The 15,741-nt window shown below is 36.4% G+C and overlaps 1 protein-coding gene across 1 annotated transcript in view; it reads right to left on the bottom strand.

Moving 5' to 3' along the window:
• Nucleotides 1-15,741, bottom strand: part of CFAP299 (cilia and flagella associated protein 299) — a 492,182-nt gene that overhangs the window by 11,887 nt on the left and 464,554 nt on the right. Inside the window, exon 5 of the mRNA XM_010983384.3 lies at nt 6,998-7,127. Within this exon, the coding sequence (XP_010981686.1) occupies nt 6,998-7,127 (130 nt within the window). The remainder of the gene's footprint in view (nt 1-6,997; nt 7,128-15,741) is intronic.

The raw sequence follows: 15,741 nt of genomic DNA, 5'->3' as shown, positions 1-15,741 counted from the left end.
AGTTTTAATATAATTGATTTTCTTTTGCACACCAATGTTTAGCCAACAGAAAAATAATCTCCTTTCAAAATGGCTTATTCATTTTTGTACTTAGACATAACACAAATGGTATAGATTTTCACTGAACTGTGTAGAATGGCAAAGACTCATTAGATTTGGCTTCCATACTTGGAATTCAATTCTCTCTCACAACTTCTCTGCTATCACTTTCCTTTCTGCACCTTGATCTCAACCCTGCTTGCACTTAAGAATCACCCAGGGAGCTTTTTAAAAAAGAATGGATGCCCAGGCCTTCCACCCATGTCAATTAAATCAGTATCTTTGTGGATGAGGCCAGGCATCTTATATTCTAATAGTTTCTGGGTGATTCTGCTGTCTGGCTCATGCTGAGAATCACTCTTTAGCCAGAACGAATTCCTCTTCCTTTCCATGCAGTCCCATGCTCTGTGCTTCCAGACCTTTGTGTGTGATGCTCCTTCCTACCAGAATACCCTCCCTGCTCCGGTCCTCCTATTTTCACCATACCCACCCTTCAAGATCCGGCTCAGATGCTATCTCTTCTGTTAATTTGTTTTTGAATGCCTAAGGTCCAAGTGAATTCTGCTTCCTCTGAATTCTTTTTTTTTCCTTTTTCTGTTTTATTCGGTAGAATTATTCCAGTTCAACTGCACATACATATTACATTGCATGTAACTACATATATACAGTACACTGCATATTTTTTTTAGTTTACTGATCATTGTTTCTAAGAACAGATTAGAGCTTTAGCTTTTTAAACTTACATAGTTATCAAATGAACACAGCTAACTACAAAATAAGAATCAACAGAATGTGGTAATCCAATCATAAAGGACAGTCAATTGCGCTTACACATAGAGCATTTTCTGTCCTCTAGGTCACTTTCTAGCTTGCCATTTATGTGCATAGTCTATTTCCCCACCAATTAAGCTGTGAGTTTTTAGGGCAAGAAACCCACCTTTTTGATTCACTTTTTATAGCTCCCAGTGCCCAGTAGGTACTCATTACACATCAGATGAGGAAGAGGAGGATGGAGGAAGAATGAAGAGGCTACAGACCTACTGACATCCATCCAGCTCATCATCTTCTCTATACTCATCCAGCACTAGAACTAACTCTCTTTCTCCCCAAAGTGTTGGAGCAAAGTGAATCTCTCAACCACTTTTTCTGCATGATATGCATTCTCTAAGTTTTGTCTTTCCCTGAATGATCAGGTAGTTGCAATATTAAAAAACATCAACTCAGAAACTTCCTAACCACAGGAGGGCCCCTAGTCCTAGTCCTCTTTGATCTTCACCAGGATTATTGTTATGCTCTCATCTTCTCCACACTTTCTCCCTAGTGTGTCCAATCTACACCCTCTAATCTCCTTAAAACATAGCTTTCCTTCTGTTATTTCCCTGCACAAGAGCCTTGGCATATTTCCCCATTTCCCCATATCAAATCTAGTCCAAGACCCTCATTATTCCTGCATTCAAGGTTTTCCATGACTCCCATTCCACTCCTCCAAACCAATACTTCAGGCCAGTTGAACTATTTAGGTTTTCCTTTCCTTTCCTTTACACCCATCAACCTTATCTTTGTTAATAGGCTTCACTCCTGGTATTATCTTCTTCTCCATCTCTATGAGTTCAATACCTAATCATTCTTCAAGTCTAGTTCAAAGATTACCTCCTCCATTATCTCCTAACAACCCCCAGTGCTGCTGCCCTCACCATCCCCTCTTCACTTGGTCCTGCCCCAGATTAAAAGACATCTCTTCTTTCCCTGAATTCCCAAAACATTTCTCTTTTTTGCAGCATATCACTTTCTTCCTTATGTTGCAGTTGTTTACAAGCCTGTTTCCTTAAAAACCTTACAAGCACTGAAAGGGCAAGGGGTGAACTCTCGCTCGTCTTTACATTCCCTATGGGATCTCATATGAAAGATTAAGCTCCATTGCTAGACTCTACTAATAATGAACTCTGTGACCTTGAGCTTGTCATTTAACCTGTGTGTGTCAATTTGTTCATAAATCAAAAACACATTCTAACTTAACAGCCTTAATTTGAGATGGCTTAAATTACATACTCCTGGGATCGCACAAGGACACCTGAAAGCACATACCAAAAAGATTTCTACATAATCTTAACAAAACCTAAGTTTATGGTCACATTGACAGTTTCCACAGATAATTTCCTGTAATTTGTTTTCTGACTTACTTGTATCAATATAGATTGGGGGTGACTGTACCCTTTCTGGCTATCACTTCTCCCTCAAGCATCAGTGACATAATCTATGCCTCAACTTTTAATTGGTGTAGCATCATGTTTGTGTGTTTGGAGGGAACCACTTATTCAATCATTTATTCTACAAATATTTATTGAGTATCTATTAACCAGACATTTTTCCAGGTGATGGGTTCTCACATTAGTAAACAGAAGAGGGGAGGGGAGGGAAAAAAAGCTGGTGTAACTATGGAAGATTTTTCCTATTGTAACTATTTTATACAATCTCTTATCTTATTAGGAGATCATGAAGGTTTTAGACCACCTATGTTAGGCTGAGACTCAACTATTTCATGGTTAATGTTTCCTAAAAGCAAAAGAAAAATGCCTATTTTTTTTTTTTTTTCATTTGTCCAGATAATGTAGGGGAGTGAGTGCAAAGTGCGTCCACTCAATCCTTCTAAAGATAATACATTGGAAACATTTTGGTGGGTGTGAATCACACACACGCATTCTTCACTCAAAAATAGAAACTGGCCTTATTTGTTCCAGATGTTATACAGCTGCAGGGAAGTTAAAGCCAGTGGTCCTGTTTTCAATGCAACCAAACTCTTATTGCATTTGGAATTTCTTAACCAATGAACTCATATTACTTGTTCTAAGACCTACATAATTTTCTTTTTTCCACTGTTACCATTCACAAACAACTGTTTCATGGGAACCATGCTTCAGAATTAATGAGTCTACATCTGTGTTGCACAAAGGAAACACATCCTGTTTACCACTGCTTCCACCTTTCATTTATCTTGACCCCTTTAATTTTAAGCATAAAATATTTCAAAGAGAGTACTTGAAGGAACGGAAAAGGAGAGTTGAGTTGTGTTGTTCTTACAATATTTTCCAGCACTTTAACTATGGAGTTATAAGAAGGTGTTCATCTTAGGAAGAATTTCAAGCAAAATTACTAAGAAAAATATTAAGTATAAAAGTATAACTTGTTTGTAGTTCAAAAAACTTGGCATATTCGCTTATTTCTTGATCCTCCTGTTGATCCATAAGATATGCTTTGTGAATGCATGAAATGCAAAAGGATCAAGGCTCTTTGAAGAGGATGAGTAAGTTAAGAAATCATGTAGGAAATGTACATGCTAACTTTATATCTAGTTCAAAACAACGAAAATATAGTTATATTTCGTTTGAGAATACTTGTGTTTGGGAACAGAGTATGAGATCTCTTGAGATTATTGCCCTTTTTTTTGAGAAGTGGTCTTTTTCGAATTGTGGTTCATGGACAATCAGCAGTAGAATCACATTGGCCACTTAGGAAAATATGTACTTCTGGGCCCTGTTGAGTCAGGATCTCTGTGAAGTGGGGCTGGGGTTCTAGTGGGGACACTGGAGAGCAAAAAACAACAACAACCATAAACACGCATCTTCCACATTAAAACCCAGGGAGGTTAAGTGAATTACTCAAGGCCATAGAACCAGTTAATAGTAAAGTAAGGCTTAGAATTTTGCTTATTGTGAACGGAAAATACTGGAAACCATATCAGTAAACAAAGAATGCTGAAACCATCAAGTCGTCAGCGGCTGCCCCCCAACCCCCACCCCGGGAAGACAAGCCTACAGCCCAGCCCAGCCTCTGCAGCCACTCACAATGGTGCACTCTGAGGGGACTCAGAATAAGAAAGGACAGGATACTGGCCCTAGATAGCTAGATGCTTGTCAAAGGAATGAATTCAATGAGCCCAAATGTTTGCTTCCTCCCATGCATAGAAAAGCACTAAATTCTTTAACTTGAGATGCCTGGCTTTCTTTAGATAACAAGTAATCTTTTATTGTTCCAACTACTTGGTCTTTGTTGTAAAGCTCCTATATATCCTAGCTCCTTCCCTGCCTCTTCAGAGCAGTCCCTCAGAGAGATCTGAGAGGCTGTCCTCCCAGCTCGAGTCCTCCCCCCAATTAAAACGTAACTCTCAACTTCTAGGTTGCGCATTTATTTCAGTTGACATTATTGATGCTGAGACCAACGTTCTTCTCTAGTAAGTTTTTATCTTCAAAAAGATAAACAAAATAAAATTTAAAGGAATACAAGTATACAAATATCATTGGCCGTCTCACCTAATAATTCTTTACTTTTATCACTAATTAACTAAATCAATGTTCACTCTCTTAAGATTTTAGAAGTAACTTTCCTTCAGACTCATCATGATCTTTTGGGTTATAATTAAAATCTTCCAGAAAAAAAGAGAAAAATGTTGTATTTCATGGATTGTTAACTAAGTCTTTGAAATCTCATGATTGTTTATTTTGGAAATGAGTGTCTTAATTAAAATTATTTGAACCATGTTCAAGTAGCAGTTTGAATTCAGTAATGATTCTTCAAAGACATACACAAAAACTATAACTTATGACATACACTCTTGATATACGTATATGCCACTAGTTAAAATAAAGCCCTAAAATGGTCTGTGTGATGCCATTGAAAACTGATTTAAAAAATTATTTCACACATGTTAATGATGCTATGAATCATTTACATCTTTTCTTATGTATGTAGTTTAGCCTTGGAAATGGAAGACTGTGAATGCTATTTATTAAGTTTTCTGTAATTTGCCTCAAATGATAATATTTAACATCCACTTATGAGAAGTAAAGAGGCACCATTAGAGAGAAGATGTGCTCATAAACTGAAGATGAATTCATAGATTCATAATAAACATGGCCTTAATGATGTTCAGGTCCAGTTGCTCATCTCACTAATGAGAAACCTGAGAATAAAAAGAGTAGCGTTCTTTTGAAGGAGACAACATTGTGTCAGAAAGTGTTACCACAGCCGTTAACCCTAACACTACCCCTCCCTTGAGGGAACATAAGCTGTGGGGAAGTGTTATCTTTGTTTTAAAAGACATCACCAGGAGAGAAAAACAAGAGGCTACCAGAACTGATTAGAACGACCGAATCTAAAATGGCAGAAGACCTGACTTCCCGTAGACCTTGAGCCTCATTATTTGCTCACTGTAATGCACTAGCATGGTGAGTGCCACTCTACCGGTGGCCATGACAGGAAGTACCGGACTACAGAAGAAAGAAAAGGAGGTGGCATCCCAGTTCCAGGAAGAACCTTGTCTATTCCCAGAAAACCAACACCTATTCCTCCCCCTCGCATTGATCACCCCTTGATGAGAAGCTGACTTGTGAAGTAAGTTCCCGCTTCTGCATCCTCTGGCCCTTGAATAAACCTTATGCTGTTTCAGTCTCAGCATCAGCTTTGTTATGGACTGTGCAAATCCGAATGGGAAAAGAACCTCCTGGCTAGGGCCCAAGTACCTGTCCATTAGGCCAATCTGGTGACAAAACTGCTAGTTGTCTACCTAAAACTTCCTTCTCCCTTTTGCAGAACTCCTGTTCCTAGCTGAGCACATGGCTAACTAAGTAAAAGATTGCATTTCCCAGCCTTCCATGTAGCCAGATACGGCCAGGTGACTAAGCTCTTGCCGTGGAACATAAGTGACTATAAGTGTGGTAGCTTTGAGGAAACTTCCTTACAAGGCAATAGGGTCATGTTATTTGCACCCACTCAGCTCCCTCCATACATTCTGTTTGAAATGCAGTTGCTTTGGCTGGAGATCTATATTGGCCTAAGAGGATAAGGACCACCTTGGCCCAGATGACTGGGAAGCTGCCACTCCAACTTTGGACAGCCACTATCTATTTTCACAAATGGGAGATAAAGAAGTTTCTGTTCGGTTTCAGCCACTGTCTTGGGGTTTCTGGGGTTTGGAGCTGTATCTGATTGCAGACAATAATCTCTTTCTTGCTATAGAATTTCATTTATTCATTCTTTGAGCACATAGTACTGAGTACATTCTATGAGCAAGGAACTTGTATTTAGTGGATATGAAACAAAATATGTTTTATTTTGGATTTTGAATTTTTTGTTTTGAAAAGCTTTTTCAAAAGTTTTTAGAACCAACTCCCCTTTTCCTTTGGTCCATCCTTGCCCCTATCCCAGGCATATCACGCAGTTTCTATCCTTTCACTATGAAAAAATATTTTTCTTGACTTTGGATTTTACACAGATACCATCACATGAGTAATACATAGTTTTCAAAAGTTAAAAAAAAAAACAAACTAAGCAACCCAAGCATATATGACTTTTAAGTTTTAACCTTTGCCCCCAGATATGATTAAAAGTCATGATATAAATATAGTCCTTGAAAATATGTAAAATGTAAATATTTCTCCTTGAACAAAATCAAAATATCATGGGACATGTTTTAAAAATATTTAAATAAAATATATTTTCTAAGTTAATGCTCAGAAATGCACTTAGGACCATGCTGTTTTCAGTGTTACGCACATACAAAAAGGGATATTAGAATTCTGAGTACATATGTGAGATGAGAGTCTCCTTTCCCTAAATGACTCATGTCTCCATTCAGAGCAAAAAGTGACTGGACATCCCCAGGATCAGAGCAAACAGATGCTCTACCCACTGGCTCCCTGAGGGCTAATTCTGCTGCTAAGCATGGAGAAGTGTGCCCACTTGTAAGTTCCATTTAAACTCCCCCTAAATTCTTCCTCACTGATTTCTAATAATTTACTAAGTTTTGAAGTTTCTTCTTTAAGGACAGTACATGCTCTAAGTTTCAACATAGCTTTTCATTTCTAAATTTAAAAACTTAAGAGTCAAGTATCTAATAGTTTTTGAGTAAGTGTAGAGATACAATAAAATTTGAAGAGATACAAAAGCATAAAAGCAGACTTACCTTAGGGTCCACGTTGAGAATTTTTCTGTCTTTTTTGTATTTAAAAAGTAAGCCTTCTGGATTATCAGCAATCACTTGGTAATTGGGAGTTGAATTACAAACGGCAATATGACTGTCCCAGTTGTAAAAGCTATAAAAATAACCATTCATTAGGAATTAATATGTATAATGCATTGAATTGACAAATACATTTTAAAAATATTTGAGGCAGTTCAGTTTCAAGATAAATGGACAGAAGAATTACAGTCTGTACAACCATGTAGAACACATGTGTGATTAAAAGTCTTACAGAAAAGATTAGACTGTGAGTTATTCTCAAATCATTTAGATACATATTTATGACTATTTTGCATGATTTCCTGGTTTGGACACTCCAGGACCCAGGGCCTATTCCAATATTACATTCCCAGGAAGTCAAGAAGAAAATTGATGCAATTTAAGGCTATTTCTTCTAGCACAGACCCTTCAGGGTATTGACTATTCAGGGTATTAAGAGGCTATTTACTGGAAGGAAAGGCAGGTTAAGTCACTTCTTTTCATTCAAAACAAATTAATTCATTTCTTTAAGGATCTATTTTTCAATAATATGTTTCCCAGGCAGTAAGAAAACTACTTGTGTTTAAGAGGTTACCATAGGCCAGGCATGATGTGATGTATTCTATCACAGCACCCGTATGAAATTGCTCTCATTTCAAAGGCAAGGCAAGAAGACCAGGGGAGGTCAACCAGCAGAGTTAACACCCTACACCTAATACATCATAGGGCTAATATTTCAACCCAGATCTGTGTGTTTCAAAGCATACACATGTGCTTTCTACTGTTCAGCACTGCTTGCATTTGATACTTTTTCTGGGATGATCTTCTATGGAAAAATTCTATTTTTTTTTCCAGATCTTATTTTATACCTACTTGTCAAGAACAAATACAATGCTGTTATGTGAGTTGAAAATATCCTCCATATACTTATTTTTACATATATTATTGCCACTAATGCATATCCAGCGTTATGTTTTCTTTTAAAATGACAGCCACAGGAAGTGAGGCCAAGATGGCAGATTAGAAGGAGCTTGAGCTCTTCTCCTCTTACGAGCACTCCAAAATCACAACTAACTGCTGAACAACCATTGATAAAAAAGACTGGAGCCTACCAAAAATGACCCCTTACAACTAAAAACAAAGAAGGAATCGTAATGTGATGGCAGGAAGGGTGCACTTGTGATATATCAAATCCCATATCCCCTGGTGAGCAACTCACAAACTGGAGAATAATTATATTGCAGAGGTTATTCCACAGGAGTAAGAGTTCTGAGCCCACATCAGGCTCACCAGTCTGGAGGTCCAGCATTGGGAAGAGGAGCCCCAAGAGCATTTGGATTTGAAGGCCAGTGGGGCTTAATTGCAGGAGCTTCACATGACTGGGAGAAATAGACTTCACTCTTAAAGGACACACACCAAAATTTCATGCACACCGAGACCAAAGGCAAAAGCAGTAACTTCACAGAGCCTGAGTCAGACCTACTTGCTGGTTTTGGAGCATTTCCTGGGGAGATAGGGGGCAGCTGTGGCTCTCCCTGGGGACATAAAAACTGGTGGTGGTCATATCAGGGAGTATTCATCTGCATGAACAAACAACTCAATTAAAAAATGGGCAGAAGACTTAAACAGACATTTCTCCAAAGAAGTCGTACAGATGGCCAACAGGCACATGAAAAGATGCTCAACATCGCTAATTATTAGAGAAATGCAAATCAAAACAACAATGAGGTGTCACCACACACTGGTCAGAATAGCCATCATCAAAAAGTCTACAAATAATAAATGCTGGAGAGGGTTTGGAGAAAAAGGAACCCTCCTACACTGTTGGTGGGAATGTAAATTGGTGCAGCCCCTATGGAAAACAGTATGGATGTTTTTTAAAAAAGTAAAAATAGATTTATCATATGATCCAGCAGTCCAATTCCTGGGCATATCTCCAGAGAAAAGTATAATTCAAAAAGACACATGCACCCCAATGCTCATAGCAGCACAATAGACAAAACATGGAAGCAACCTCTATGTCCATCAACAGATGAATGAATAAGGGGGATGTTGTATACACACACACATGGGAATATTACTCAGCCATAAAAATGTAATAATGCCATTTTCAGCAACATAGATGGACCTAGGAATTATCGTACTAAATGAAGTAAGTCATACAGAGAAATACAAATATCGTATGATATTGCTTATATTGGAATCAAAAAATGATACAAGTGAATTTATTTATAAACCAGAAATAGACTCACAGACATAGAAAAGAAACCTGTAGTTACCAAAGGGGAATGACAGGGGAGGGATAAATTAGGAGTTTGGGATTAACAAATGCACACTACTGTATATAAAGTAGATAACCAACAGGGACCTACTGTATAGCACAGGGAACTATACTCAATATCTTGTAATAACCTATAATGGAAAATAATATGAAAAATAATATATATATGTACAACTGAATCACTTTGCTGAAACTAACACAGCATTGTAAATCAACTATAATTCAATTAACAATTGACAGCCACAGAGATAATACATGTATAGCTCACAGCCTAGTATACCTCTCAATATTTGCAATATTCATTTTCAATCATTTCCCTTTTTCTGGGTTGTTTTGCCCTCTGTTACCCCCTTCTTCATTTTGAAAGAGTAGATTTCATTGATTACACTCTGAATTATATTATATATTTTCTGAGGCATCAATTTTTTGCTATTACCTGAAATTGTAATGTGTAAACCTTCAAAGTTTTCAATACTCAAAAAAAACCCCAAAACTGATTATATATTTATATCTTCAGGGGTGCATGTTAGTGAGAACTATTCTCTCTCTTCTCCTCTCACTCCTCTATGGCCAAGACCTGGGAGTGCCTGTCCTTTTTGAAGCACAGAGTTAGGAAAAGTGGGCTTTTCCTAAACAGGTATCTGTCTGTTTAGTCAACCCTCCTCAAGAGAGCAATTCTCTGATTTGAGAATTGAGGAAAAAAGCCGAACATCCATGGATTTCTAGGCCCTCACTTTAGCTAGCTTTCATAAGTGAAGTTTATCATGGCAGGCTCAGTTCCCAGTAGGGTGATGGTAGGAGAGCAGCGTGTAGCACTGGTGATAAATTCAATTCAGTGGTAAAGGGATTACTAGCCAATTTGAATATGCACTCAAGCTGGGTTCCCCGATTCAGATTAACTCGTAATAAAGAAGATAAACTGACCTTCATTCTCCTGGCTGTTCAGTTAGGAAATTGACAAATTGCGATAGAGGACATGGATGTGATTCTTAACTATACATATATCTGAGATAAATAGATAATAGATAATCCCAGTAAAATGCTTGAGTCACAGTTATGCTCAGACTGGCATGGTTTATATCGCATTCCTATCTTGTTGCTCACACCTCAAGTTAATAGCCTTATTGAAGTCCAGGCAAATTTTATATATATATATAATGCAAAAAAAAAAAAGTTAATTTGTATAGCATGTGGTATTTTTGATAAAGTGATTTTGATTGTTTGTCAATACTTTTGTTTTCCAAGGCAGGGAAGGGACCAGGTTTCATTTCACATGTCAATTCTAACAGCTAATAATTATTAGTATTTAATAAAGACAGTATTTAAAGAAGTATTAAAGAAGTATTTAATAAAGATAAGCAACTTTCAGTAAGCATGTGTTGGGTACTATTCTGAGACAAATGAATCTCTTACCTCATTTAATCTTATTTTCAACCCTATGAAGTGGGTATAAAACTATCCCCCTTCATACATGCAGAGCCCAGGTGATTTTGAAGTGTATACTTTTGAATGAAAATGAGACACTGGATTTGAGAACACATGGAAAAGTGGATTTAATGGTTATGAGAAAGACAGGGACGAGGTAAGGAACTACGATTACTCTCAGATTTCTGATCTGGATACCTAAGTGGATGGAATTATTTACTAGGAAATAAAATACAAGGAAAAGAACAGATTGCAGGAGGTGTGTGTTGAGGGGAACGGGCAGTTTAGTTCTAGATATGTTGAATTTGAAATCCTAATGAAACATCCAAGAAAATGAAAGCAAGCATCTTGGTTTGTCTTGTGTACTGCCCTATTACAATTCCTTTTCTCAGCCCATGCCTGACACATGGTAGATTTTGAACGCATATTAATGGAATAAGTAGATAATGAGTGTATTCCTGAACTTTAGAAAGTTTTCTTAGATGGAGTAATATATCTTGAAGTACCAGCGGTATTTAAATTTAAAGAGGTGGTTGAGATGGACAAAGGAGAAGATGGAAATAAGGGTGAAATCTGGGAATATCAATTCACAAGGAAGAAAGAGGAATCAGCAAAGGAGGCTAAAAACAGTGATCTAAAGCATCACCAGGAGAGGTTTTTTTTTTTTTTTAAAAACTGCAGAGAAGAATATATCAACGAATAGTATTTTAAGAAACACAGCAGTGCTAAATGCCTCATGAAGTAGATAACGTGTGAAAAGAGTCCATCAAAACGTACACTTGGAAAGAGATTACAGGAAAAGCAGTTGCAGTAAAATGGTGGGAGCAACACTCAGGTTAGAGAAAATTTAAGGGAAGATGAGAAAAGATTATGGAATAAAAATAATTCCTTTATGAATTTGATTATGAAGGAAACAAGAAAACTAGGACAGCACCAAGAAGGATATAAAAAATTAAGGGTCAATTTTTAAAAAGATGAAATATTTTGAATATAGTTCCATGATATGAAGAGGGAAAAGTAGAGAAAAAAGACTATAAAGAGGGAGGTGCTGTCAAAAGGCTTTGTCATGAAAAATTATATATGAGAAGATCTATCTAATATGCAACAGCCCTATGATATTCCTTTATCTATGCAGGTTAATTTGATTTTAGTAAGAGCTCTGCATATTACTATTCCTATTATATAGATGAGATAACTGGAGTTAAGAGAAGATAATTAAAATTTTTAAGTTTACCTAACTAGTAAATACTAGAATACAGTCTTGAGCCCAGTCTATATAGCATCTAAACAAGTACTCTTTCTTAAAATCTTTACTTTATTGTGGTAAGAACACTTAACAGGAGAACTGCCCTCTTAACAAATTTTTAAGTGTACAATACATTACTTTGACTGTAGGTACAATGTTGTACAGCAGAGCTCTATAGCTTATTCATCTGATGTAAGTGAAATTTTATGCCTGTTGATTATTAACTCCCCAACTCCGCCTCTCCATTCCCAGGCAACCACAACTTCATTTTTGATTCTATGGATTTGACTAATTTAGATACCTCATATAAGTGAAATCATACAGCATTTGTCTTTCTGTGACTGGCTTATTTCACTTTCTTAATGCCCTCAAGGGTCATTGTGTTGTCACATATTGCAGGATTTCCTTCTTTTTTAAGGTTGAATAAAAATTCCATTAAATGTATATACCATGTTTTCTTTATCCATTCATCTGTCAATGGACATTTAGGTAGTTTCCACATCTGGTCTATTGTGACAAATTTCTTTTAGGTTGCAAGTAGATGAGTGATTGAAAAAAAAAACATTCAGGCACTGTATATTTCTTGATTGGAGAGTTTAATTCACTTATACCTAAAACAATTATTGAAAGGGAAGGATTTACTCCTGCCATACTATTAACTATTGTCAGTTCTTTTGTCTGTCTTTTCCTCTCCTGCTGTCTTCCTGTTGTGTTAATTTTTTAATTGATATGCTTTAAATACTTGATTTTTTTCTTTTGTGTATCTTCTATGAGTAATTTTTTTGTAGTTATCTTGGGGTTCACATAAAATACCTTATAGTAGTAAACATTAACTTTAAGCTGATAATAAGTTTAATCACATACACAAACTTTACATTTTAACTTCTCCCCTCCTTTCACTTTATGCTATTGTTGTAAAAATGTACATCTATTCATACTGTGTATCTTTTCATTTTTTTAGTTATAGTTATTTTTAATACTTTTATCTTATACTTTTACAGTAGAATTAAAAGTGATTTACCTACTGCCATTACAGTAATTCAGTACTCTGTATTTGTTTATATATTTACCTTTATTAATGAGTTTCATACTTCCTTATATTTTCATGTTTCTGCTTAGTATCCTTTCATTTCATTTTGAATAACTCTCTTTAGCATTTTTTGTAAGGCAGATCTAGTGGCAGTGAACTCTCCAAGCTTCTTTTCTCTCTGGGAAAGTCTTGATCTCTCCTTCATTTCTGAAGGACAGTTTTGCTGGGAATAGTATTCTTTGCTGGTAGCTCTTTCCTTTGAGCACGTGAATATATCATCCCACTCCTTTCTGGCCTGCAAGGTTTCTACTGAAAATCTGCTGATGGTTTTATGAGCAGCAGTGGGGGGAGGTGTCTGCTGGAAATGACAAGTTGCTTTTCTCTTGCTGCTTTCAAAATTCTTTGTCTTTGACTTTTGACAATTTAATTATAAATATCTTGAAGCTGATTTCTTTGACTTACTTAATTTGTGCCCCTTGAGCTTTCTGGATCTGTATGTCCCTTTCTTTCCCCAGACTTTGGAAGTTTTCAGTCATTATTTCTTTGAATAAAATTTCTCATCCTTTATCTCTCTTCTCATTCTGGGAGTCTCATAATGTGTATACTTGTTCCTTGATGGAGTCCCATAACTCATTTAAGCTTTCTTCAGCCTTTTTCATTGTTTTCTTTTTGCTCCTCTGACTTATTTATTTACAGTGACCTGTCTTTGAGATCACCGATGTTTTCTGTTGCTTGATCTAGTCCAATATTGAAACTCTCTAGTGATTTTTTTAAGTTCAGTTATTGTTTTTCATGCCATGATTTCTGTTTTGCTCTTTTTAATATTTTATATCTCTTTATTGAATTTCTCGCTTTACTCATGTATTGTTCTCTTGAACTCAGTGAGCATCTTTATGTCAGTTATTTTGAATTCTCTTTTAAGTAAATCAGATTATTATCTTTCTTTAGGATCAGTTTCTGGAGATTTATCTTATTCCCTTTTGGGGGAACATTTTTGTCTGATTCTTGATATTCCTTGACTTTCTGTGTTGCTGCCTGCATATTAGATAAGGCAGGCAGCTCTTCTAGGATTCATGGACTGACCTTATTATACAGAAGAAGACCTCCATCAATCAACTTTGCCAGAGATTCACTATCCTTTTCTAAATTTTTTCCTCCCCAGGGAGAAGCATGCAGCTGTGGGTTTTGTCCTTTGCTCTGCAATGAGCAGAAAGTAGGATCTATGATGTCTACCAGCCCAAGACACTGTCACCATTTTCCCCTAGGTGGATAGACTGTTTCTGGGCCATCAGAACTCCAAGACTGCAAAACTAGAAGTCAGTCCTCTGGGGACTTAGAAGACTTGGGGGTCTGGATACAGAAACCAACTCCTGCCTCCCCGGGAGAAGCTGAGAGCAAGGAGGTTTCTTTTTGATAGTATGGTGCTATGTTGGTAGTAGAGATTCCAGCAAGAGTCGGGGAGGGTCCCAAACCTCTCTACTGGCTTTGGTGAGGCTGGTTTTGCATTTGTCTGGGGTGCAGGAACCTTTCAATTAGTTTCTGGATTTCTCACAAGGGAATTTGTCTGAGGATTGTTGCTAAATCTGTGTATTTGTGGGGAGAAGAAAAGTCCAGTCCTATTTTGTTATCGTGCTGATGTCAACAATACAAATGCTTTTTTTAACCTGCTATTTCTTGATTTCTTTTAAGTGGCAAAGTAATTATCAATGTAGAATAATAAGTTAATGTATATTTAAACCTTAATTCTACTCCTTTTAAGCAACCTATATCCAGATCCACATTCAAGATGCTGTTATAACTCATAACTCTATTTCAATTTTTATTGTCTATTAGTATTCCTTGTTAGTTTATCTACAGTACTTTTTTCATCTTACTGAGGCCTTGAGCTCCCTGGATCACTCTTTTAATTCTAATTTGCAACAATTAATTTCTTAATTTCTTTACTTTTATATATCATTCTCAAGACACTTGCTAACAGTCACAAATTTCTTGTTCAACAGATCCTCTTTATATTGAAAAATACCAGCTCTAGGTCAATTCAAATATTTACCTTTTCTATTCCTGCATATAGTCTTCTGACAAGTCTTGCTGAAAATAACATATTATACTGTTGATTTAATTATAAATTCCAAATTTCTAACCCCACCTGGATTCCACACACTGCGGAGTTATTTTTTACATGTCTCTAGCTATCTTTCTCTACCATTTATTATATTGTTCATGTATTCTATTCCTCTACCTCCCTTCTTACTCTCAGAGGATGGCTTCACGTCTTACTCTATTAAGAGAAAAATGATATTAAATGGGAAAATGATCAATATCCGTCACTAGAAAATTTATTTTTACTGACAATGTTCTCTTCCTCTCTTCATTCAGCTCAGAATAAATGCCCCTCTTCCTTTCCAAGATAAAAAATCATCTGTGTGTTCTGAATTTCATTCCTTATTGCCTCCTTAGTTACTTCAAATAATTTTCCAACACTTCTCTAATATAATCAAACTCATCTCACTGTAAAATTTTCCCAAAACTAACAAACACATGTAAGTAACTTTAGCTAAGTAGAGAAAAGAAAGAAGAAAAGTGGCACTCAATAAACGTTCATTGACTGAAAGAGTGACATATGCCCATCTCTACTATTATTATTTATGATCCAATTGATTATAATATTTTTAGTTATTACAGAATTAAAATAAAGAAGTAGCAAGAAAAATATTTTAAAAGGTAAT

Source organism: Camelus dromedarius, chromosome 1, assembly GCF_036321535.1.
Source record: "Camelus dromedarius isolate mCamDro1 chromosome 1, mCamDro1.pat, whole genome shotgun sequence".
Lineage (NCBI taxonomy): Eukaryota > Metazoa > Chordata > Mammalia > Artiodactyla > Camelidae > Camelus > Camelus dromedarius.
The sequence above is the reverse complement of the archived record's forward strand: the minus strand, read 5'-3'. Positions and strand labels throughout refer to the sequence as shown.